The sequence below is a fragment of the Halichoeres trimaculatus genome, unplaced genomic scaffold, assembly GCF_033239565.1.
Source record: "Halichoeres trimaculatus isolate MK-OKI-2021-1 unplaced genomic scaffold, fHalTri1.1 fHalTri1_scaffold_15, whole genome shotgun sequence".
Lineage (NCBI taxonomy): Eukaryota > Metazoa > Chordata > Actinopteri > Labriformes > Labridae > Halichoeres > Halichoeres trimaculatus.
The window spans coordinates 33,623,924-33,650,510 of NW_027437193.1; the positions used below are offsets into that span (position 1 = coordinate 33,623,924).

The 26,587-nt window shown below is 43.0% G+C and overlaps 1 protein-coding gene across 2 annotated transcripts in view; it reads left to right on the plus strand.

Annotated features, from left to right (window-relative positions):
- Positions 1–26,587, plus strand: part of LOC141804862 (epidermal retinol dehydrogenase 2-like) — a 50,753-nt gene that overhangs the window by 20,379 nt on the left and 3,787 nt on the right. The window contains exons 6-7 of one of the 2 annotated variants that reach the window (XM_074689510.1): positions 5,246–5,371; positions 11,121–12,788. In XM_074689510.1, the coding sequence (XP_074545611.1) occupies positions 5,246–5,371; positions 11,121–11,223 (229 nt within the window). In that variant the 3' untranslated portion in view covers positions 11,224–12,788. Of the gene's footprint in view, positions 1–5,245; positions 5,372–11,120; positions 12,789–26,587 lie in introns of those variants that run through there. The other variant, XM_074689509.1, reaches the window with a different exon arrangement.

Genomic DNA, 26,587 nt, shown 5'->3' on the forward strand with positions numbered 1-26,587 from the left:
GTTTGGTTTTGCAAATTTAACAATTATGCCCCCCCCCCCACCTGATTTCTCAATTTAATCGTGAACACAACCCTCAGAGTAATCTATTACTAAAATAATAGTTAGTTGCAGCCCTAATGAAACGACTCCATGAAGTGAGTGAAGTCGCTCCTCTGATCACAGAGTCAATAAAGTTCCCTTTGAATCGCTCTGCTGGATCCAGTTATCACCTGAGCTCAGCGGTGCCTGCTCTGCCCATCCAATCACAGCTCATCTCTCTTCATGGAATTTTCTCTATCATTGCCTGGCTGTGGCTCTCCTGTTGGCTTCTGTCCTCTGTGGTTATACAGAGGCTTGTTAGCATGCTGCTTCATGCTAACAGGTTGATGTCTCTGATGACTTCAGTCCTCCTCTTTAAACTGCAGAATCACACTGATTCCCATGTACCCTCATGTTTCTCGTTATTGAAGCCTGCGTGTCTGCCTGCGTGTGTGTGTGTGTGTGTGTGTGTGTGTGTGTGTGTGTGTGTGTGTGAGACAGACAGTCCATTCAGAGAGTCATTAAGCAGAGCTAACTGAGTTTATAGCCCTGCTGTGGTGGTGTGCTGAGGGGATGGAGAGAGAGGAGTGGAGCTGATGGATGGGGGCTCAGGATCACAGTTTGTGTAAGCGGTTTGGATGAAGAGGAGCAGGCACTTGTTTTAATGGAGCATGAAATGAAACTGTAGGATCAGAGCTGTCAGTCACACCTGTGTCAAACCTGTCTGTGCTCAACAGAAAGCAGCAGAGTCTCAGACTGAGACTCAGAGATCATAACAGAAATTAACACGTCCCTAATTTTTCCAATCATGACCAATACCTGACCCTCTGTGACCTTCTGTGACACTCTGTGACCCACCCAGGGGCCATTTTTACGACAATGCTTTTAGGGTGAAACGCATAAGTATTGTTGTGTTTCCAACGCTCATTCACACGGAAACAGCGTTTTAGCTGAACTGAAAAGCAAACTTTAGAAAACAGCATCCAGAGGGGGTTTTCTGAAAAGCTGCAGCCACTGTTGCCGTGTAAATAGCAAGCTGACGTTTTCAGTGGAAACACCAGCGTCACGCCTTGCTTCGCGCATACAACAGTCCAACAGATTGATGCCCAATCTGCTGAATCTAACTGTCTTTAACAAAATGAGTATCTGTTGCTCCACTTCTACTCTTAGCATTCACCAACACACCAGATGATCAGCTCAACTCTACTTCAGGGGAGGTCTACCAAAAGTTGCTTCTTGACAAGACAGTTAAAGCGCCAACTACAGGCCTGGCGTGCTGACTACAGCATCTTTAGTCTCTTAGCATTTCCGCGTAAACGAAGATTTTTTTCCACTGAGTTTGCCGCGTTTTAGTGTTTTCTGATGAAACGTTGTCATGTTAACAGGGCCTCAGTGGTGATGGGGGTCCTGTCCATCACCATGACTGACAGCTGCTCAGATATAAACTGTCTCCTCCTGCTGATCTGCTGATAGCCTGTAACTCATCGTTTTTAGATAAGGAGAAGTTTTCAGGCTCTAACTCAGCAGCCTGCGGGCAGATTCCATCGCTCCAGACAAACCTGATGATGAAGAAAACACAGATAGCATTTGGAAAAGCTCACACCGCTCAGCAAACGTTACACTCCATGCTGTTTTTCTCTTTCTGAAGAGTGGTTCAGGTAGTTGTTAGACAGGATGCTGCTTTTTTCTGAGGGGGCTCAGGTGTGATGTATAAATATGTAAGAGGAGCTATGATTGATTTTAACATCCACTCTTTGTGTAACTTCCATATGGGCTGAGATTTGTGCCACCAGAGACTGGATTTGAATTATATTGAATTTGAAAACTATGATTTGAAATTATTTGCTCTGAAATTGTATTTTATGGACTTAAAAATTAAACTCTCTTTGTTTCTCTAATTCAAAAATGCAAAATTCAAATTCAGTTTTAAAATTCAATTTCAGATCAGAGTGGCACAACCATCACATCATCCAAGTCTGCAAGGAACAGTAATCGAGCACAGATTCACAGAAATCCTCTTCACGTCTGTTTTTAATGTCAGTTTAATTTTTTGTTTTCTTTTGACCTGGTTGTTTTCATGTAATAAGTCTGCAGCACAGGACTTCATAACTGTGGAAGTGTTCATCTGTGCTGAGGTAAGGGGATGTGTCGTTGGTGTCGAGCAGAATAAGTAGATTCACTTTTCTAGGATTTAACCTTCTGTCAATGAATGGACAGTCAGTGAAGTTAACTTTCTTTAAAACTGTGCCTCACTGACGAACTTTATGCTATTCCCAGGTGCTGGGCAGCAGCGTGTACATTTATCAAAGACCTCATCCACCGCCTACACCATGGGCCCATAGATTAGACTGTGCTGATGATTACAGAGATTATAGACTGTGCTGATGATTACAGAGATTATAGAATGTGCTGATGATTACAGAGATTATAGAGTGTGCTGATGATTACAGAGATTATAGAATGTGCTGATGATTACAGAGATTATAGACTGTGCTGATGATTACAGAGATTATAGACTGTGCTGATGATTACAGAGATTATAGACTGTGCTGATAATTACAGAGATTATAGACTGTGCTGATGATTACAGAGATTATAGACTGTTGATGATTACAGAGATTATAGACTGTGCTGATAATTACAGAGATTATAGACTGTGCTGATAATTACAGAGATTATAGACTGTGCTGATAATTACAGAGATCATAGACTGGGCTAATAGACACATTGATCATAGACTGGGTTGATACATGCAGGGATTATAAACTGTGCTAAAAGGTACAGAGATTATAGACTTTTCTGATAGATACAGAGATTATAGACTGGGCTAATAGACACAGAGATCATAGACTGGGCTAATAGACACAGAGATCATAGACTGGGCGAATAGACACAGAGATCATAGACTGGGCTAATAGACACAGAGATCATAGACTGGGTTGATACATGCAGGGATCATAAACTGGGCTAAAAGGTACAGAGATTATAGACTTTTCTGATAGATACAGAGATTATAGACTGGGCTAATAGACACAGAGATCATAGACTGGGCTAGTAGACACAGAGATCATAGACTGGGCTAGTAGACACAGAGATCATAGACTGGGCTAGTAGACACAGATATCATAGACTGGGCGAATAGACACAGAGATCATAGACTGGGCTAGTAGACACAGAGATCATAGACTGGGCTAGTAGACACAGAGATCATAGACTGGGCGAATAGACACAGAGATCATAGACTGGGCTAGTAGACACAGAGATCATAGACTGGGTTGATACATGCAGGGATCATAAACTGGGCTAAAAGGTACAGAGATTATAGACTTTTCTCATAGATACAGAGATTATAGACTAGGTTGATTAATAGAGAGGTTACACACTGAACTGATAGATAAAGAGATTAAAGACTGTGCTGAAAGATACAGAGATCATAGACTGGGTGGATATACAGAGATTATATACCGGATTGAAAGATACAGAGATTATAGGCTGGTCTGATTGACACAAAGATTATAGACTGGACTGATAGATACAGATATTAAAGACTGGGCTAATTGATACTGAGATTATAGACTAGGGCTGAACAATTTATCGTTTTCAGATCGAAATCGCAATTTTAGACAATGCAATTTTGAGATCGCCAAAGCAGCAATTTTTTGCAGTGCTCCTGACTGACTCAGGATCTGTTGTGTCAAGTATTATACACATTCTGTTTTACAAATCTGTAGACAATCTATATGCTAAAAGTGCTGGTAAGCAGGTCAACAACACAAAGCCTCTGTTTAGGAGTAGAAGTTGGTGAAAAAAGATTATTTATTATCACTATTGATGATTGAAAAATCATGAACTGCAATATCTGCCAGAAAAATTAGATATTTTTCTAAAATCGTTTAGCCCTACATGTGAATATCCCAAAGCTTGATTTGAAGAAAATCATGAATCGAATTGAAATCACAATATCTGCCAGAAAAATAGCAATTCAGTCTTTTCTTAAAATCGTTCAGCCCTATTATAGACTGGGTTGATAGATACAGAGATATCACACTGGACTGATAGTTAAAGAGATCAGAGACTGGTCTGGTAGATACAGAGATAATTGACTTGATAGACAAAGAGATTATAGACTTTACTGATAGATACAGGTATTAAAGACTGGTCTGATTGATACAGAGGTAATAGACTGGACTGATAGATGCAGAGATTATGGACTGGTTTGGGAATATGCAGGGACATTGGTCAGATTATACGGTGGTGGAGATCAAAACAGAGGTTAAAACGGAACTGACATCATCTTGACTGGGAAACACTTGAAAATAAACCATGAAGCAGCTGAACCTGTAACTAGGACCAGTCTATCACTGGAGCAGGAAGCTGGTTACCAACAGAAACAGGAGCTCCTGCTGCTGGTCTCTGTGTGGCTGACTGTGTGGGTCTCTGTGAACCCCCTCTGTGTTTACAGGTTGTCCACTGATGTCCTGAGGTCTGGTTTGAAAGGTGTTTGCAGACTAGTGTCTCTTTAACTTTGTCTTCCTGCATTAATTCATCCAGCAGCCCCCGGACACACGCTGCACCTCAGCACAGAAACCTGGCCTGTCACTTCCTTTCGCTCACATCCCTACCTGCGGTCCTTCAAACCAAAAAATAAACCAGACGTCAGAGAAACTTTGACCTGCCTTAGACTGAAGTCTGAGCTTTATGCTGCGTGTGACAACAGGCCTGCTCCTTTACGTCTGTAATTCCTGCAGCTGCACACACTGCTCTGAGGAATTATTGGACCTGAGTCATTCAGTGCAGACAGACTCAGAGTCCTGTTAAAAACCTCACATGTAAAATTAATTCAACAGGTTTTTGTCGGCTGAGCCAAACCCTTCGTCACCTCAACTGGCTCGTCAGTCTCAAAGACGGGGGTGACGGGGTAATGGTCACGACCTGCTGTCTCTGACACCTGTCTGAAAGAGGCTGTAGCAGGTGAAGGAAGCTCCTCCAGACCTCCACAGGTGTTCAGACTAATCCTGGACAGTCTTCTCCTGAACAGAACAGGAGCCGTCATGTCCCTGTGTTTCATTAACGCCTTCACCTGATACCTGAGGCTCATTCACAGGTGAAGCTTGCTGCATCAGAGAGCCCTCAGTGAATCATGGGAAAGAGCATGGTGGTGAAGATGGTGAGTGTCTCGAAGCTGATGGGCTGCTAAGTTTTTAATCCTGGTTCTGGTCTTTCTCAGGTGGCCTACTCTGCTGCCCATCCTGGAGCCAAAGTACGTGGTCAAGAAGATCATCCACGCTGTGCTGACAGACCAGGTCTACCTGCTGCTGCCCAGGAGCATGTATCTGATCGCAGCCCTGAAGAAGTGAGTGTTAGCCTGCACACACATACAGGCAAACACACACACACACACACTCTGTAACACACGCACACACACACACGCACTTTGCAACACACACACACACTCTGTACATTACTGCTCAGCATGTACACCATTACTGTTTCTACTCATCGACTGATGCCGTCTCCTCCTGTGGTAGGGCTGGGAGGTGATTTGTACACAGATCTGTTCTGACTGGAACACAATAATTCTAGAGCAGAAACACATAGATTTGCAAGCATAGACACACCTATTTCAAAGTAGACTCAGTGATTAAGGGGAAAAACACGCTTATTCCAGAGCAGGCAGACAAAAATTCGGGATACTTCTAGAACAGGCTTGCGCTGACTCTTTAGTTGGATTACAATAAGTCTGCTGTAGCACACATTGATTTAAAAACAGGGACACACTTATTCCAGTGTAGAGAACAGAACACACTGACTATAAAAATGACTGACACCGATTCTAAAGCCAACTTGTTCTGATTCTAGAACAAGCTTGGCCTAAATCCAGAGCAGGCCCGGACTGATTCTAAAACACGCTCACGCTGACTCTAGAACAGGCCCACGCTGATTCTGGAACAGGCTTAGGCTAACTTTAGAGCAGGCTCAGGCTGATGAAGCCTGGGGTTAAACTTGAATAGGCTCAGTCTTTAGCTCTTTGGTGATGGAATGTTACTGTACCCTGAGTTGTTCAGGGTCAATTCCAGTTGTCTGTTTTGTGTGTGTGTGTGTGTGTGTGTGTGTGTGTGTGTGTGTGTGTGTGTGTGTGTGTGTGTGTGTGTGTGTGTGTGTGTGTGTGTGTGTGTGTGTGTGTGTGTGTGTGTGTGTGTGTATTAGTGTTGTCAAAAGTATCATTTTATCAGTAAATATCGATCCTGAAATTTAGCAAACAATTCAATATAAAGTTCCCCTAGAATCGATAGATCGGTGTTCAACATCTTTCCCTGGTTAAACATGTGCTGACGACAAAACATACACACAGAGCACACATGGAGTGCATGCAGCCCCTCCCTCCCTGAGTCCTGCCTCGTAGTTTAGAGAGAGAGACGCTAGCTTACACTGAAGTCCAGCTGTAGCGGGTAACACTGTCACTCCTACTAGCACCTTTGGCGGGTTGAATTATTCAATTGTAGTTTTCTGAAACGGCATCTGAAATACTAAACCCATTGCAGTATGAGACGATGACACAACAACTCCCATGAGCACTGCCTGCACACAGTGTTTGCTCATTGGACACGCTCCTCTCGAGCCTCCGGAAAGCCCGACAGCTCCTGGTGTTTAGCTCCTGATACGTGGTCTAAAACTTCACTCATGTCTTTTTGGCTCTCTATTGTAAACAGATTCTGAGTTTTGAGTCACAAACTAGCGCCAAAACTCCTGTAAATTTTTGAAAAGTGAGGACGGAGCTCTTTTGAACTCACACTGCACCGATCTCACCAGCAACACTCACCTAGAGCAGGGGAGAGGAGGGGGAGAGGAGAGGAGCGCACGTAGAGAAGAGAAACTGGTTACAGATACAAGTAGCTGTAGGAACAATATTTACACCTCCTAATGTACAAACACTTATCACAGTTACATGTAAAAAGTTCACTCTGGAAATACTGTAAACAAACCAAATCATTCTAAATAAATGAAACTTATGGTCCAGTGTGACTTATAGCCTATCTGCTGTTTTCGTCTTCATGACGCACTTTCTTCTTTTCACTGATAGGACTTTAAAAAAATGTATAATCATACTACGAAGTGACATAGTCCAGAAAGTATGGTACTTGGTTTATGACTGAAAAATTACTGTTGTAAATAAATATCTAAGCAGACGTATTTTCTTGCTAGTTTTTCAGTTTAGTTTTTATCTTTTCAACTAACCTTCAAACATAACAAATTTCATTCAATGCGAAAATAAACTTCTCCTTAAATTACTTTGTCTTAACTGGCTGCATATTCTCATATTAAAGGAGCACAACTGTTTTAGAACCGAATACCTGATAATGTGGTTAAACATTTATGTAGTCTTGATTTAAGTGTAATCAGAGGTCATTCACATTTAAAAAGGTTGTAAATCCAGTTCAAGTAAACTTTAGCATGTTTTTGTCCGCTTTCATCATATTAAACATAATTATCCAACAACAAAATTGTGGCTAGTGAAAATGCTGAGTGGCTAGTAAATTTGGATAACAACTAGCCACAGTGGCTGGTGAGCAGAAATGTTTATGTCAAGCCCAGGTTGCGTGGTATCGAAAATCGTATCGAAAATCAATATTTTTCAAAATATCGTATCAAAGTTAGCAATCCAGTACTGTGACAAGCCTAGTGTGTATGTGTTGAGAGAGAGAGAGAGAGCGAGCAGAAAGAACTCAGATACCCCTGGCAGGATCTTGTTGAAGTGTCTGTGTTAGATTTTTCTTGAAGAGGTTTAAATCTTTGAGGTAGAGTAGAGCGTGGGTGTAAGCCTGGTTTACAATTTTAACGTTAGATCTTTTTATTTTATTATTTTAACCTTTATTTAATGTTTGATCTTCATTAATAAAGCTGTTATCCTCAGAAATGATTTAGTCCTGTAAAAAGAATTACAGCCCTGACTGTATGACAGGAGAAATGATGGAGGGGTGCATCATTTAGCTGTCCAGGTGAGAGTCCTGGAGGACGATGACTCATCCAAACAGCTCTGATTGACCGGGGGTCAGGCTCTGTGCCTGTCGCACCTGTTAGTGTGTTTTAGAGCTGTGGTGGTGGCGCTAACAGCTGCTAACAACTGCTAACAGCTGCGTCAGTAATGGCTGCCTTGCTGTGATGATCAGGTTTTATAGAGAGGTCAGAGTGGGGCTGTGGTCATTACCAGGCTGAATCTGTGACATCCATCATCTACAACAACAAGCTGAGTCCTTCTGTGATGTAATCCATCTGTTATACTCCTGCTTTGTACCTATATACAGTGGTTCCTGTCAGAACGACGAGGCCACTTCACCACTTTAACAAGTTTAAACCCAGGTGTGTGTGTGTGTGTGTGTGTGTGTGTGTGTGTGTGTGTGTGTGTGTGTGTGTGTGTGTGTGTGTGTGTGTGTGTGTGTGTGTGTGTGTGTGTGTGTGTGTGTGTGAGTGAGTTGGTGTTTGATGCCACACGTTCAGCTGTAGCTGAGGGAACAGTGAAAGTCATGGGGGGATGGAGAGAAGAGCTGAAAGCATGGAGTGCTCTCTGTTAACCTCTCTGCAGTCTTTGCTGAATAGATACACACACGGGACCACAGCAGGTCAAAGTTGAGGATCCACTAGTTTTCCTTCTGCTGTGTTTCCTGAATGAAGATGATATCTGGGCAGCCCGACAGGAGATTTGACCTCCATCCAACATTTCTATCAGATAACATTTCTCTGCTGCTGGGGTTGTTCCATGAGTGTGGTTGATGTAAAGATGCTTTAGGATGTCTGGGAGTCAGAAGCAGAGTGTGCTGAAGTCAACGCAGCTCGTAACACTGCAGAGAACTGATCACTCATCATCCGGGATCAAGAAAGAAAGAGTGAGTTCACACTCAGAGTGTTTATATGTTGCTCTCACAGGGTTAATAAAGAGTTCCTGGCTCTTGTTGGTTTCCCTAACTCACGTGTCTTTCAGTGAGAAAAGCATGGACAGCCCTGAGTTCATGTTTGTGTAGTTAATGTGCTGTGGCAGTTTGATGTAAAGAGAACTCTCCTGCTCACATCAACACATGTGGCCTCTGGACGAGTCATGTGGAGTCATTACATGTCGTTAAAGTCTGATCTGGTGACCTGGAAATGACTTGCTCCAGAGCATCTCTCGTGATAGCCTTCAGCCGTACAGGGCGCTGACCCGTCCGGTGGTGCCCTTCGTGTCTGATGAAGGGCGATGGCCCCAGACTTCACCTGTGGTGGTATGTGTGATGAGATCTACTCCAGAGCAGCTCTCGGTGTCCAGCCTGATTCACTATATACACTCTCCATGCAGCACCGGGTACTTCAGTATTAGAAACATGGATTATAAATCATGTTTTGACCCCAGGGTTCACTTCACCTCCATTTAAAGGCTCGTATCATTGGGGGCGTACGATATAACGATCTCAGATAGTGAAGGATCAGAATGTGATGACGATCTGCCAGAGCACAGAGATCATAGAACCAGCTGTAGTGCACAATCTATCCCTCACAGTGCTGTCTGAGCCATATGTCTGCGTGCCCATGCACCATTAGCCAACCTGCTTCATGTTGGCACTACAGACACACCAATGAACCAATCAGAGCATACCTTTGGCAGTGACTTGGTTTGTTAATCTCCCTCCTCTTTTGATCCTCACTTACAGAAAGCATGGCTGCCAACTAAAGTGAAAGTGACGAGTTAGTCCCCAAAAGAAACTGTGTCTCTGTAATATGGAACTGGTCTGAGTTCTCCCAAAGCGACACAACACAAACAACTGTCATTTTCAACGTTTACAACAGAAAGTTTGTACAGACAGAAACACAACGAACCCTTTTAACCAGCCAAAAAGACGGCAATCGAAACAGTCTGCTCAGAGTCAAAAGGCGAGGAGAGCGGCAGCTACACCGTCATCACCACAGCCAAAACAAAAAGCTTTGGTCCAGGTATTTGATGAGGACACAACAAGTCAGCTCTGTACAGATGAGACTGAAGCAGAAACATTTGACTTTGTAAAGGATGTGGTCCCCATATGGCTAAAAATCTGTGAGATGAAACGAAAAGGACTGCTTTATTTCCTTTTCACATTGAACAAACATATTCTGTACAGATTTTTGTGGTTCCTCTGGATTACATTGGACCTCCAGTGTTGAAAGCAGACACTCAAGTTTACATTTTCATGTATGTTGATTTTTTTACCTTGTGAAAGTTAAATCTTTGAACAACTTTAAATGAAACATCGCTGGAGTGAAGTTGAGTTTCATTAGTATTTGACAGGAGTGTTGTTAAAAAACGTGGTTTCTTGATGTTTGGTTCTGTTTATTATACTTTTTATATGAATTAGATTTTAATAACATGAGCGTGCTACCTCAAAAAAACAAGCTAAAGTCACTAAACTGCTCATGTTCCTTTAATGTTGTGTTCAAGTTGATTTTCCTTTTGCGTTAAACTAAACATTGTGCACATCATCAGTTTTGTTTGATTTTAATTTTACTTGGCAAAAATGTGCTAAATTGTTTAGCGTAATAAGAAAAGGGTTTGAACAAAACCATCTTTTAACCTTTTTTTTCTATTTAAAACTTTGGTTATAAATAGGTCAACTGTTTTTTATACTGTTCAATAACATCCAAAATAGTCTGAATAATATAAAGAAAAAAGTTGTGATCAGAATTTTGCAAAATTAAAATTGTGATATGAATTTTTTTCCATATCGCTCACCCCTACTCATCATTGTGAAACATTGGGAGCTGAATATATGACTATGGTAAGGTTTGATTAATAGTCACTGTCAGACTGATTCAGCCAGCTGTGAGGACTGCAGAGTCCGTTTACCAGTGACGATCAGAGAGAGTCCTCCTCAGCGCTGTAGCAGGAACCCTCTGATGTTGGTCTCAGACCGTCTCAGCGCTCAGGTCCTCCATGAATGAGGTGTTTGATAAGTCAGCTTTTAATAAAGCCTTGGCTGGAGGAAGCTGCCGTCTGTGCCCAGGGCTTGTGTGATGGATGTTGTTGTGTTAGCTTGCTGAACACATAGCCTGCAGCTGGGAGCTGAAAAATGTATCCTGATGGATGTTTCTGTCCCCCTCAGACTCCTTCTGTGGAAGTACTTCGTTCTCCTCTGCTCTTACCTGGGACTGTTAATCCACGTAGATTACCACAACAACTTCAGTCTGCAGCGCAAATTACAATAACATGCTCACACACCTGCCACTGACACACACTCACACACACACACACACACACACACACACACACACACACACACACACACACACACACACACACACACACACACACACAAATGCAGCACAGCCTGTGAGTGTTTGGGTCTACAAACACACTGGGGACAGACACACATCACTGTACTCTGGGAGATCTGAGAGCAAAGCAGCATCCAGTCAGTTGATGATCACCTTGGAGACACATCTGACAGTAGGGTTTAACCCCCTAAATTTAATCATATCCATCTCGGTCCATCTTCCGGTCCAATCGGTCCATCTTCACTCTGACCTCTGAGCTGAGAGGAGGACACATGTCAGGTAGTCACACCACCATGAACAGCACTAACCCTCCTGTAACTACCCCGGAGGCACCTGGACCTGGATCAGATCCGGTGGTAGAGCAGGTTGTCCTCATGTTTGGACAGTTAAAACCTGGCAGCAGTTTTTCTCCACCTGTGAGGAGGATGGGATAATTCAGATAGAGCTGTGATGAAGCTGTGAAGTGTGCTTTTAATAGGGACAGGTGTGCAGTCAGTGAGTCAGGGCTGAAATAAACCAACAAAGGCTTCAAACAAACAGAGTGTTCGCTCTGAATCATCACGGCCTCACACTAACTGAGTCACGAGCCAAGCTACAGGTGGCTAACAGTTTGACCCCTCACCTGTGTTACCCCTTCAAAATAAAAGCGTGTGGACGTGCTGTGGGGGTGCTGCTCTGCTTTCAGGACTCTCACTCACTGGGTCTGATGGTGTCTTGGTGATGCACAGCGAGGGTCAGAGGGGCTGCACTGATGCTCTCTGCATGGACTCCACTCCAGGTTCGCTGATGGTGTGTGGGTTTTTAAGTTGGAGCACAACTGCATGTGTGTGTGTGTGTGTGTGTGTGTGTGTGTGTGTGTGTGTGTGTGTGTGTGTGTGTGTGTATGTGTGTGTGTGTGTGTGTGTGTGTGTGTGTGTGTGTGTGTGTGTGTGTGTGTGTGTGTGTGTGTGTGTGTGTGTGTGTGTGTGTGAGAGAGAGAATGTGAGTGTGTGTGTGTAAAGAGTTAACCCCACAGAGACCTCATCAGTCTATAAACTGCCTTCACACAGAGAACTTGATGGTGTAAGTGCACTGTGTGGGGATGTTTCTCACAGTGTTGTTGGTGCCACTGAGTGTGTGTGCGTGTGTGCGTGTGTGTGTGTGTGTGTACAGCTGAGTGCATCTCTTCTGTGAGACTTGATACCTTCTTGAGGCTGTGAAATGTGCCTGGTCTTCATGTGGAGTTGCTCACTGCCTGTGGTGTTTTTGGAGCGTGTAATAAAGATTGTGTATCTTGTCATGTATGGTGTGTGTTTTTGATCAGAGCTGCACGATTTGGCAAAATTGTGCCGCAGCAATTAGCTTGGTCAATATAGTGATTGTGATGATAATGAATGGTACCATGAGGCTACATGTTTTTATTATAAGGGAATACGCAGAGATTATTGGAATTTGTGAAACATGAATAGGGATGGGTACCTCCCGCATATGACATGATGTGGTACCGATGCCTGGTACCTTACAATTGGTGCTCAATGGTACCAATTTGGTACTTTTTTTGTGTAATGTGGTGACGTGAATTCGTTTAACTATAAAATCTTACAGTTTTCAGTTTAACATATTTATTTCTCAATATAAAATTTGGTATGCGTTTTTTTATGTTCAGTTTAAAAAATCATCTTCTCTTCCACGCCCTCACAGTCACAATGATGTGTTCAGGTACCTAAACATGGTACCTTTTGATTTTGAGTGAATCGATACTCAGAGCTACAGGTGGAATTCAGTGGGTACCTTTAGAAGTACCTAATTTAGTACCCATCCCTGAATATGAACTTTACAATTAAAAAACTAATAATAATTTTATACATTTTGAATTTAAAACACAGCTAAGAAAGCTTATACAGTGGAGCAAAAAAGAATTTGACCCCTTGCTGATTTTAAAAGTTTTCATACTAAGAAATAAATGAAGAGTGTCTGATTTTTGTGGCAGCTTTATCTTAACAGTGTTAGAAAGAATTACAAGGAAAAATTCGAGAATTTACATGAAATGAAAAATAAAGAATAATTTGCATTTCATTGAGGGAAATAAGTATGCATGACTTAATACTTGGTGGCAAACTCTTTCCAAATGCCAGCCACAAAACCTCTAGGATTTGGAGATGATCTGCAGAGAGGAGTGGGCTAAAATTACTCCAGATGTGTGTGCCAACCTGGTAAGCAACTACAAGTCTGACTGCTGTGCTTGCCAACAAGGATTTTGCCACCAAGTATTAAGTCATGTTTTGCTCAGGGGTCAAATACTTATTTCCATCAATGAAATGCAAATTAATTATTATTTTTCATTTCATGTAATTTTCTCATTTTTTTTGATATCCTTTCTAACACTGTTAAAAATAAAAAGCTGCCATAAAAATCAGACACTCTTCATTCATTTCTTAGTATGAAAACTTTCAAAATCATTGGGGGGTAATATCATTGGGGTATATATATATATATATATATATATATATATATATATATATATATATATATATATATATATATATATATATATATATATACCACACATTAACGCGTTATCAAAATCAACACAAGATTAACTCATGGGCTGCCAGCCATTTTAGAGCATCTAACACGATCTTTTAAGACCCGAATAATGTTTTCTACAACCATGTAAACACCAAAGTTACTTAAGAAGAGTAGACTCTCTTCTTTTATGTCTTTCTTCCTTTTTTTGGTCCAAAAAATAGAAATATCAAACTCTTTTGATCGTGTTCAACTCGGGCACTCCATCCTTTGATCCTTTCCATGATCTCCGTCGTCTTTTCTCACGATGGCCCCGCTCTGAACTACCATGACACATCCTCAGTTGGAGCGTGAGCTGCCTGAACTTTTCTGACTCGCAGCGTCTCTCTGTGTCTCTGTCATCTCACATTTCTCCTCATATCCATGTTGGGCTCTCGTCCAAAAAGCGCACCACCCACAGTAGTTTGCGAGCGGGATTTTGATTGACAAGCTCCACCAGACCCCGCCTCCCTCCACTGAAAAATTTAGTTTACTTCTATAGACGCAGTAAACAGTAATCAAATGTCAATGACAGGGAACACAGGCATTTTAATTAATAATGACCAGTTGGAAAAAAAAAAAGGATTTACAAATCTTTTATTTTTTGTGTATTCATTCCATTAGTCACACACTATAATTTTGTAATGCCCTAGAATTCAAATTCTTTATGTGGGGACCTTAAGCAGATGTAAGATTAAAATGTGATTAATTAGATTAATTAATTACAAATCCTGTAAATAATTAGATTTTTTTTAATCTGTCCACAAAAAAAAACATCTAACCAAAATAAACAGGATTTTGTTGTTTAGACTTTTATATTATATATATATATATATATATATATATATATATATATATATATATATATATATATATATATATATATATATATATATATATATGTATGTATATATATATATATGTATGTACATATATATATATATATATATATATATGTATATATATATATATATATATGTATATATATATATATATATATATATATATATATATATATATATATATATATATATATATATATATATATATATATATATATATATATATATATATATATATATGTATATATATATGTATATATGTATATTAGGGCTGTTATTTTAATGTGTTAATTAGATTAATTAATTACACCGCAAACTAACGCGTCATAAAAATAGACGCAGATTAATCTGGATCCCAAACCCGCGAGGCTTTCAAAGACGCACTTATTTTCAAATGTCTGGCATTTACAAACCGTTTATCCTACATGAAAAAAGTGGTGTTCTTGTCAGATTTTCAAATTTCCGATGGTCCCTGAATGTATCACACCAGACGTCAGCAACTTTGAACCGGGATGAAGAGAGAGCGCTGTTAAGGGGACTGCCGTCCACATCTCGTTTATTCACACGTCCTTTTTGAAAATCTACAGAAAATCAACCGTTTGCTCTAGCTCAGTTCTGTAAAAAAAACAGGTAATTTTACACTCTCTACTGCATCAAACAAGCCCTGAATGATCGACAAATGTCTTGTATTTAAATCTAAAGAATTCTTTGAAAATTTCCTTCCATCTTCCTGGTGCCATGTTTCAGCTTGGGGCTGCTCTGCACCAATGAGCAACAGTTTGTGTGTTCAGATAGAAGACTTGAAAAAAGTGTTTTGTACATAGTTCCTCACAATTTTTAGCCTTTAGCCCTGGTTCTCCTGACCTCATAGAAGTACAGAAGTTCATATTGCAATGAACATTGAGCCCACATCGAGTAAAAATGTGACAGAAGCAAAAAACGTCCTAAAAATCAAATCAGCTTATCTTAGGTGCAGGACTGTGTAGATTTTGTAAAGATAGAACCATAACACTTTTTTCATGTGTTCCTTATGCCTCAGGGTACCTAAAAATGTGTTGTATATATTCCCACCTTATTTTTAAATGTTTTTATATATATATATATATATATATATATATATATATATATATATATATATATATATATATATATATTTATGTCAAAGCTCTGTTGTAGTCAAGTTTGGTTTTTAATACAAACAAATAAGCAAAAAAAATGCTACTCATTGGAGTGTGGGCTCACATAATTCCTAATGCCTCCCTGCATAAGCCAGTGCCCTAGTTGGGGCACCCCAGTCTGAAAGTCTGGACCCGCCCTTGCTTGTCAGAGTGTATCTCATTACAGGTACATTATGTTACCATTAGCAGATGGATTTATGCTGAATGGAGGGTTCATTTGGTGGGATAAAGGGAGTTACAGAGAAAGATGGGACTCAGCTTTCCCCAGGTAAAAGTCAAACACCTTCTCCAGCATGTTTGTCCAACCTTCACCACTCTGGGTGATCACTCATCGCCGTCCCAGTCTGTGTTTTAAACATCATGGTCCGTCCATATCACCAAAAACAGGGTATTTTCTTCAATGGAGTGGGGGTGTTCTGAGAAAAACTCATGTATGTTTCTTCACTATCTGAATGTAAAAATGATCAGAGTAGTATTTTTGAAAAGCAGCAGGTTTTACGCCTGTCAATTACATCGTTAATAACCTCGTTAATAATCTTGTTAATAATCTGTACCTCTACCTATAAGGGTCCTGGCTTCTTAATTGTTTCAGCGCAGCTCAGACAGGTGTCAGAGAGTTTGGAAAGCTTGGAAACACATAGGCCCACATGTAGTAATCAAGTCACAACCTTTTGTGCGATTACACAATCAATGGGGATTGCGATTAGACTGATGGTGCAGCACTTTTTCTGATGCAGTCTGTGCTCACAGCAGCAGTTAGTTCACAGCACAGAGTGACTATTTGACTCTGATGGATTAAAGTGAGTCCACTAAAAGTCTGTTAATCTTCAAAGCAACATAACAGGAAGGATATTACATCACCTCCCCCATGAAAAGAAAAAAAGCCAGCTCCCTTTAAACACCACAACACGACCTTGTTATGGGGGCTTCTTAGACACCCTGCTTCCTACGGCTGAAATACACCAGATGTGTCTGCAGTCTGTCTCCACTCCGTCACAGCACTGGATCACATAGGTTTCCATTCAAGTCAATGTGTCAACTCACACTGGATCCATTCTGTTGCAGTCCATCTGCGTGGCTGGTCCACTATGTTGCAGGCAATACGCAGTCATCCTATTTTTGACAGACGCAGAGCTGAGGGGCGTAAACTCAGCATAGGGGAGATGGAGCTGGGAAGGAAGTTGTGACAGGAAACACCTAAAAACACCCAGTGACTTTCAGACTAAAACAGACTGTATCAAAGTCAGTTTGTGTTTGTCTTGACTACGACAACAAATGGACGTAATGAGCAGAGCCAGACCAGGAGTCAACAGGTTAGAGGTTTAACAGCCCAACATGAATGAAGAGAGACTGATCAATGGAGAGAGGGGAGCAGGAACTCCTCGGTCTGAGACTCCAGCTGTCTGTCAGTCACGCTGCTTGTTGGACTGAACACACAGATGGTGTGAGTTGACAAACCCAGTCAACACAGAACAGAATGGAGTCGGACTGCAGACGTATCTGGGGTTTATGAGGTGTTCGATGTTTTGATGTCCAACTGTCCACTTTGGACAGCTTTTTTTACTATTGTCCTCCATTTCCATAGCGGTACAACAGCTAATTAACAGTAGCTTTGTTAAGGTCAGCAGGGCATGCCATGCGTCAACTCGACAGTGAAATCTTAGAGCACCCTCTGTTGGATAACAAGGTAAACTACATCAGATTGTCTGATGCACCTCAGAGATGGAGAGATCTTATGTTCTCTGGGGTTATCTTAAAGATGAGATCACATCTGAAACACTGTCTTTGTTTTTTTCATGTATATTACCACCAACTGTCACCCATAAAGTAACTTGAAAGTGATGAACTAACCTAACATTGGGTTTAGAAAAATGAATCCTGAAGGAAGTGCTAAAAGTTGTTGTTTATGGAGAATCCTCTTGAGTCTGGCTGCAGAAAGACCAGAAACCACATATACACCCAGTCCAAAGACAGACCTTACAGCATTAAAAGCATATTTACAGCCTGGTTCAAAAACAGCTTGGGTCTGAAACACAAATTTCTCCATCAGCACACACTGTACAGGGGGGAATTTTTTTCTACCTCAGCAGTGTAGAAGTTTGGATCATGAGTTTGTCCAATCAGAGATGGTGCTCAGCTCACGTGACTGACTGGCGCCCTGTAGCAGTTCAAAGCCCGCGTCATATCTCGTATGGCCTCTGCGGACGATCGGCTTCATCACTCTGCATCAGGAACAGACAGCTGACGTGACAGAGACTGTGTGTGCATGTTGGACAGTTTTTGGACCAGACTCAGGGGATATGGTGAGACACCCTCCACAGTCAGGAGATAACAGAGTTCCTGTGGTTTGTTCAGGTTGATGGAGGCAGAATAAGAGCGCTCGCATTCAACTCTTTGAGCTTAATTCATTCCTAATTTTGCTGATTGTAGATCAGACAGTTAATAATTGACTTGATGGATTTGAGCTGAAAGCAGCTGCTGAATGCTTTGAATATAATATTTAGTGTGGATGGTTTTCATACTTTGATCTACTATGTTTCTATGCAGAAAACAGAAGACACTCAAAATGTCTTTTTCAGCTTTTAAATGAAAAATCAGACATCTGATTTCACAGATAACTCCAAATAAAGATTGCTGGACTAAACTGAGTGAAGACACATGAGTGTAAAGTATAGTAACTTGAATGAAGTCACTATAAGATGGTTTGAAATGAGACAAATACATCTGAGTTCAAATAAAACCAAAGTTGTGGTGTTCATTAATCACTTTAAAACAGAGCGGTGTGTTTTTTCACTGTCTGAGGAGTGATGAGCAGGGCTGACTTTGTGCTTTTGGACTCTGCCTGTCTTTGTGATTCCAGTTTCATGAGAAGTTGCTCAAGATTGAAAATTGAAGATTCAGTACTTTATAACCATGTCTATGTTGATAAGTGGAGTTTGTTTCAGCGGGCTACACACACTGATTGAATGTGTTCTGGACATATTAAAAAGTCCCAGACCCGTTACCAAAGCCCAGGTACAACGTTTATTTCAACGTCATGTTTGGACGTCTAACTTTAAAAACTAGTTCCAAATCAAGGTAATATTTTGTTTGTTTCCATTGTAAAATGCTGATGTGTTTTCCTGTAGAAGTTAATTTTCCTGTAGATTCATTTGGCCCCGCAGCAGCTTTGAAGTGGAAATATGGGGCAGGTGTGGTTAAGGAGGACACAGAACCAGGACCTCTGTTTGACTCCCTCACTGCTCCACTCAGTCCTCAGGCTCTGTCTCTACTCTCACTTTGAAAAGCGTTCGCCACAGTCTATTTTCACACCCCAAACACACTCTGCACATACCCCAAACACACTCCAAACACACTCCAAACACACTCCACACACACTTCATGTTGTTACGTGTCACACACTCAGAATTCACACTGATTATTTCAACAAGCTTTAGTTACTGCACAGGCTCGAACAGAGGTGGTTCAGAGGAAGGGTTTAGAGGTAGACTGGGGTTCACAGGGAGAGGGGGGAGGCAGATATATATGCATATTTACAAAGGTGAAAGTGGTAATCTATTTACAACAAATGAGAGGACATGGGGGGAGGAGACCCAGCACCAACCTCTGGTCTGTAGGCATGAAGCTGCAGGGTTAAAAACTGCAGTTCACTGAGTGTCCACTTGAGGCAGGCTATAAAAGCTCCAGAAGCCACATACACACCCATTCAAAGGCTACAATATGAAGACAGTTAACCAGACACATCTTTACAGCATGAATAAAGACATTTACAACCTGGTCGGATCTGATCTCAGTCTGGATCAGACCTGATCTCAGTCTGGATCAGATCTGATCTCAGTCTGGATCAGATCTGATCTCAGTCTGGATCAGATCTGATCTCAGTCTGGATCAGACCTGATCTCAGTCTGGATCAGATCTGATCTCAGTCTGGATCAGACCTGATCTCAGTCTGGATCAGATCTGATTTCAGTCTGGATCAGACCTGATCTCAGTCTGAGATCAGATCTGATCTCAGTCTGAGATCAGATCTGATCCAGACTGAGATCAGATCCGACCAGGTTGTAAACGTCTTTATTCAGGCTGGGAGGAGTGTGGTCCGAGCATACTGCCTGGCTGTGATCATGGTTTCATTTCCAACACATCTAAATGGAAGAGTTTAAATCCTTTCTCTCCATCATGCCCCACTGGAAACCTTCCTCTGTGTATGTCTGCTCTGATCGTATCTCCATCATGAACAGCTCTCAGAGAGCTGATGGTGCTTATTCAGACAGTGTTTAAACCTCTGTCCTCTCTGACAGAGGAGGTGATTCAGTGATCAATAAAACCAACAGGGAAACAAAGAGCCACAGCTGCCTCAGACACATAATGTGGACAGTAAATCAGACATGCGCTCCGTCTCTCTGAGTGTTTATGAAGCTGAGTGAAACCCACAGCCAGGCCTGGAGCTGCTCACACACACTCACACACACTCTCACACAAACACACACCCATCAGACACCATCAGGTTTATGGAGTCACTGTGAGGGTCCAGGGCTGCTGGCCACCATCAGTCTGAGCAGATATTTAACTCTTGAGGTGAGAAAATGTTCCTGTGAGGAGAGGCTTTGACTTCATCTAGGGACGGCAGAGCCTGGTTAGACTCCAGCGTCTGAGTCGGAGAGTGAGAGGAAATCAACACATCCTGTCTTCAGACTTCATCCTGATGACATGCTGCTCTCTGCCTGTCTGCTCGGAGCAGAGAGCAGCTCCCTGAGCTCACATTAAGAGCACACTGAAGGTAAACTCCACAGCTCTCAAAATTTGCTCTGTGTTCAGCCTTTAGCACATCAGCGCCACCTTGTCATGAGTTCATGTCACATCCTCAGCTGTGCATCATCAACTCACAGGGCGATCCTGGTTCCTACACTGACCAAGCAAAGCTTGGAGTAAGGACCTCTGTGGAGCATGTTGATGACCCGCCTTCGCGTGATGAAGAAAAGAATTTATCATGTGTCAGTGACCCGTGGTGAAGCCACGGACCAGTAAGCTTTGTGTTCAACATGACCTGAGTGGGTGGGCGGGGAGCCGGTTTCCCTCACACCATGGGTCTGAAGCAGACCTGGGCCAGAATCAGAACCAATATCACAACATTATTTATTATAAAGGGAACGTGGAGAGAGCGTGGAGCGAGTGTTGTAGGAGTGTGGAGCAGGTGTGGTGGGTGCATAGAGCGTGCATAGAGCGTGCATGGGGCATGCAATGAGTGAGCGTGGGGTGGGCATGGATTAAGTGGGGAGCAGCTGGGGGGCAGGCATGGAGTAAGATGGAGGGCATGGAGGGAGCGTGGATCAGGCTTGGGGTAGAGCATGGTGAAAGCATAGAGGTAGCATGGAGCAGGCATGGAGCAAGCCTGGAGCGGGAGCTTGAAGCAGGGGTGTGGAAGGAGCATGGAGCAGGCACTGAGCAGGAGCTTGGAGAAAGCAAGGAACAGGTGTGGAGTGAGCATGAGGCACAAGTGTGAAGTGAGCATGGAGCAGGCGTGGAGAGGGCATGGAGTGAGCGTGGAGCAGAATGTTTTCTTAGTGGAGCACTAAGGGGTAATAGGCAGAACAGCCTGTCTGGAGTTTCAGCAAGGAGCATGGAGCAGGCAGGGATCTAGCATGGTGGGAGAATGGAGCAGGAGTGGAATGAGCGTGGAGCAGGCTTGGGATGCGGAGCAAGCCTTAAGAGTGCATGGAGCAGGCGTTGGGTGGGCGTGGAGATAGTGTGGAGCGAGCATGAAACGGGCCTGGAGCGGGAGTGTGGAGGGAGTGTGGAGGAAGAATGGATGCAGTCTTGGTGGGGCACTAAGGTGTAAGAGGCAGAGCAGCATGATGGAACTTTAAGGGAGGAGCGACAGAGATGGACACCTTTGGGAGTGAGGAGGGACGATTGTGTCCACTCAGCTCACACACTCTGGGGATCTCTGGGTATAAGGAGAGGGCCCGTGGAAAACATGGATAAACACACTGAAGATACACGCTCCATAATTTCCAGCAGACTAAAGCGAAGACGCTGGAAAGGGACCCCAGAGATGGCCGCTGAAACTAAGAGGTCACATGACTTAAACCCATCAAGAAGAAAGCTCCTGTGGTGAGCTCCTGTTAGATTCAGTGAGGTCAGAGAACATCAGCTGTTAGTGATGAAGAAGAGACCTCTGTCTTGCTCTCTCTGACCATGTGTTTGAGTCCCAGCTCCTAACCTCGGCTGTGTCCTCGGGGTGTGGGACTCTCCATCATTAGTGTGTGTCTGTCACACACACACACACACACACACACACACACACACACACACACACACACTCACACACACACACACACACACACACACACACACACACACAGATGTGTTATCTGTGAGCTCCCCAGGAAACGTCTCTTATTAACCTTTGATGAGAGCACACAGTGATCTCACCTGTCCTCTTCCTGCAGGTGTGTGGGAGGACAGCTCTTAGTGTGGACTCATCAAGTGGATTCATGTGAACAGAGAGACACTGTGAATTCAGCCTGAGAGCTGTCTGCTGTCAGGCGTCTGCTGTCAGGCGTCTGCTGTCAGGCGTATGCTGCAGCTCTGTGATGGACACGGATCAGGGACTGAGGCCTTCTTTAGTCTGTACCCTCTCTGTGCTCACCTCTGCTGCTCATCAGCACTCCTCTTTGTTTCTCTTTCTGTTCACCCTCAGACTCCGTTTGATTCATGTTCAGGGTCTGTCAGGAGTCTGGGTCACTGTCAGCTGATGAAAAAAGCTCTGCACTGAGACCCAAACCCTGACCCCCACCCTGCTCTGTGGGGCTCATACTTTAAACTGTGCCTGAAGACCTCTCATTGTTACAAAGCTTCAGAGCTGAATGAATGGAGGGCACTAATCAGCCACCAGAGGGCAGAGTATGTGCAAGGAAACCACAATCAGCTGGCTGTGTTAAATGCTTGATTCTGATTGGTTAAATCTCAAAGTGTTTTAGGGACAATCTGATCACAGACTGAGTCAGTCTGCAGGTTAAAAATGTTAGCATCTCTTACCATGCGCTGTTAGCATTTGCTGTTGTACATCATGGAGGGACCCTTCAATGTGAACATTAAGACCCCTTAGAGGAGGGGAGCAGAGGCTCAAGGTGCAGGGTACAAAGAAGAAGATTTTATTCTTCCTTCAGGAGTAAGCAGGGGGTGGCCCAATGCCTTGCCCAACAGCACATGGACAGTACCCAGGAAGAGAACCTCTCCAGTTTTAGTCCAGATTTCTGTGCTTTGGTCCATAGCAGGGCATAAACAGGTCTCCACGGCCAAGTCCCCACATACTGAACACTGCCCCCCTGTGGACACAGGTGAAATGAGTCATTTCCACAGACCTCACTGAGGGACTCTGAACAAAACCTGGCTTGAGCTATGAGAGTGTCACAGGATGTGGACATGGTCTACAGACTTTGAAGGTTAAGGGTGTAAGACCCTATAGGTGTGCTACAGTAATGATTCAGGTCAGGACGGAAGTAGGAACTAAGACCACGTCTGAAACAGTTCAAAATAGTTCTGAACCTTCCAGAGGGATCTTGACTGAAAGACAACATAAAGTGAGAGCATTTTGTTGATTCTACTGCTGTCGGCCTGCTGACCGACGAACAAATCCCTCATTTAATAAATTAAAGCTTCATGGTCAACTGTCTCATCCTAAATAAAGCACGTGTTCTACTGCAAGCAGTGCAAAAAAACAGTCCAGAAACCCTGAGTCACACGCTCACATGGGCACAGGAATAAAAGAAGGTCACAAGATACTATCAGGTTGAAGGGACCACACAAGTTCTCCACTATGATACCTGGTGGTTCTTCAACCTAGTACCTGGGGGCTCTCGGGTCTAGAACCTGGTGGTTCTTCAATCTGATAACCGGTCGTTCCACAGTCTAGTACCTGGTGGTTCTCTAGTTCACCTCATATAACACATAACCGGCCTCAGTGTTTGTTTTGGTGGTGTTAAAGGTGTCACACCTGTATGTTTCTGTTTGAACCAGCCTTAGTGTGAATGTTTTGGTGGTGTTAAAGGTGTCACTCCTGTATGTTTCTATGAGAACCAGCCTCAGTGTTAATGTTTTGGTGGTGTTAAAGGTGTCACTCCTGTATGTTTCTATGAGAACCAGCCTTAGTGTTAATGTTTTGGTGGTGTCAAAGGTGTCACTCCTGTATGTTCCTATGAGAACCAGCCTTAGTGTTAATGTTTTGGTGGTGTCAAAGGTGTCACACCTGTATGTTTCTATGAGAACCAGCCTTAGTGTTAATGTCTTGGTGGTGTCAAAGGTGTCACACCAGTATGTTTCCATGAGAACCAGCCTGAGTGTTTGGGCTCAGAGGTTTGGCCTTCTGGCTGCTCTGATTCCAGAGCACTCTGCAGTTGTCTTCTGGTCTCTGGTCTGCTCGTTCGAGAACCTGTTTATAATTCTCAGCAGAAGCTTTTGGTCTCATGAGCGCAGCTTGAGCCCGTCACCTCTCTTTATTTCACAGAAAAGCTTTTGTGCTGCAGTTTTTAATAATGTGTGCTTTTATCAGCCTGTCTGTGCTGAATGTTGAACACTCTTTGTTTGTTGGACCATTGTTAGTCATTCAGCAGTTCCAGCAGCACGTGCTGCCTCAGAGGAACAAAGCCTGTTTACGATGGCTGCCTCTGTGTTGTTCGCTAGCTTGTGTGTGTGACTCAGACCCAGACATCATCAAGTCTTTGTCTAAACTTGACCTTACACTGCAGCACTTTACAAAGTGAGCTATGTATGTGAAAGTCCAGTTGATTGAGGAAAAGTCTCTCTGTGCTGATGGTGTTTGTAGTGTCTTTGCAGATGTCAGCTGCAGAGACGGTCCAGTGTTATTTTCAGTTCCTCCTAAAGTGAAACCCTCACAGCACTGTGCTGTGGGAAACCTGGCACCTTGGTTTTGGATTTGAGTTTGGGGTCCAGGCAGGCTGATGACACTTAGCGTGGTCCAGGTCTGTGTGACACAGCTGGATGGGGATTGACGTACTTAGGAGGAGACAGCCTCCAGTGGACAGTGGAGGAACTGCGTTTGGATGCCATAAACCTGAGGAAAAAAAAGTTTGTGTGCAGGATCTGAGAAAAGCAAACATGACTTCTTGCCTTTTATTATCTTTTTCTTTTGGATGAAGATTTCAAACACCGCCCCCTGCTGTGTGTGCAGCTGCTGTGCTCGGTCAGATCTTATCAAACAGGCAGCAGAGGAGGTAATAAGCCTAAATGATAAAGCAGAGTGAGGTGGGAGGTAGTGCTGTTTGTGATACTCATGTGATCATCATCTGATGATTTGATGTCTGTGCTGGTGGAGAGCAGGCTCCGTTATCAGTGTGACAGCCAACAGCCAAACTAACACCAGAAAGAGAGACAGGCCTGTTAGGAGGGAAGTGTACCTGCTGCTGGAGGTGCTGTGCTGTTGATGTACGAACAGATGGAGAGTGTTGTACAGGAGCAGAGACACCAGCACCTGAAGAGCAGCTCTGCTCCATGGCTAAGAGTTTTCCTCAGGTTCAATCCTGGAGCCAGAGGACAGAGAGCCAGCGTCTCCCCCACAGCTGTGTGTCCCCAGGCTGAGGCAGAAGGCGGCGTGTAGGGAGTATGTAGAGCAGGGGTCTCAAACTCGCGGCCCGCGGGCCAATTGCGGCCCCCGGGCCGATAGTTTGTGGCCCCCGTCTAATTATTCAAGTTTAATAGTAGTGCGGCCCGCGAGTTTCATATGAACGGCACTTTACAGTGTTTTGCGTGGAGCGGAACAAACCTACCAATCACAGTGGTGTATATGGCTCTCAAGGGCGGTTCTCTTTCAAGCAGAGAAACATTTCTTAATGAGTGAAAGTTATAGCAGCGTTGCCATGAAGCGTTTTCTTCCGCTCCTAGCTGGCTGCCTCGTTTCTATTGGGCACAGGCGGTCATTCGTCCCAGCTCGCTGCGTTCACAACACTTCCAAAAAAACATTTTTTTTTTAATTGCTGCCCAGCAGGTCAAAATCACTAATCCCAGTCTGATGTTTCAGCATAATGTCATTAATAAAATATAATAAATAATTAACAGAACCGCTCTCTTCACCGGCCGTCCTGCTTGATAGTCTGACAGGTTCGTGACAGAAGTGGTTTCAGGGCGAGACACACTTTTCTGACAGCCTGCTGTAGGCTACATACAGTAGCCTGGCCCTTTTGCTCAGCATATCCAACGTTAGATATTAAACTACCGTTTGAAACAACGCAGCGCACACGGTATCTGCTGGGATGGAAGAGTGTGAAATGAGAGAAATGTGAGGACGGATTACAGCAGAATCTGTGTATGGTTCGTTCTTTCGTTATTGTGTTTCAAAACAAAATCAAAAAACGAAAAAACTGACTTGTTGTTTTTATTTTTCTATTTTAAAACAAAACGACAAAACAGAAAAAAACACGTTTTCTGTCCTGGTTTTAAAAATGGAAAAACGAAAAATAATAAAGATTGTGTCAAAATTGTTTTTTTGATATTAAATGTGAACATCTCTATATAAAAAATTAGACAAATAACTCACATTGAAGGTTCACACAGACATGTTCCTGACCTTTTCTTTTTATAAGTAACAGATCGCTGACGATCCACTCCTATCTGCGTGCATATGCGCATCCCCATGTGTTTCAATGAGACAGTCAGAGCACAGTCTGCTGCTGTCAGATCTGGTCTCAGATAAACCAAGAAACATCAGAGAAGATC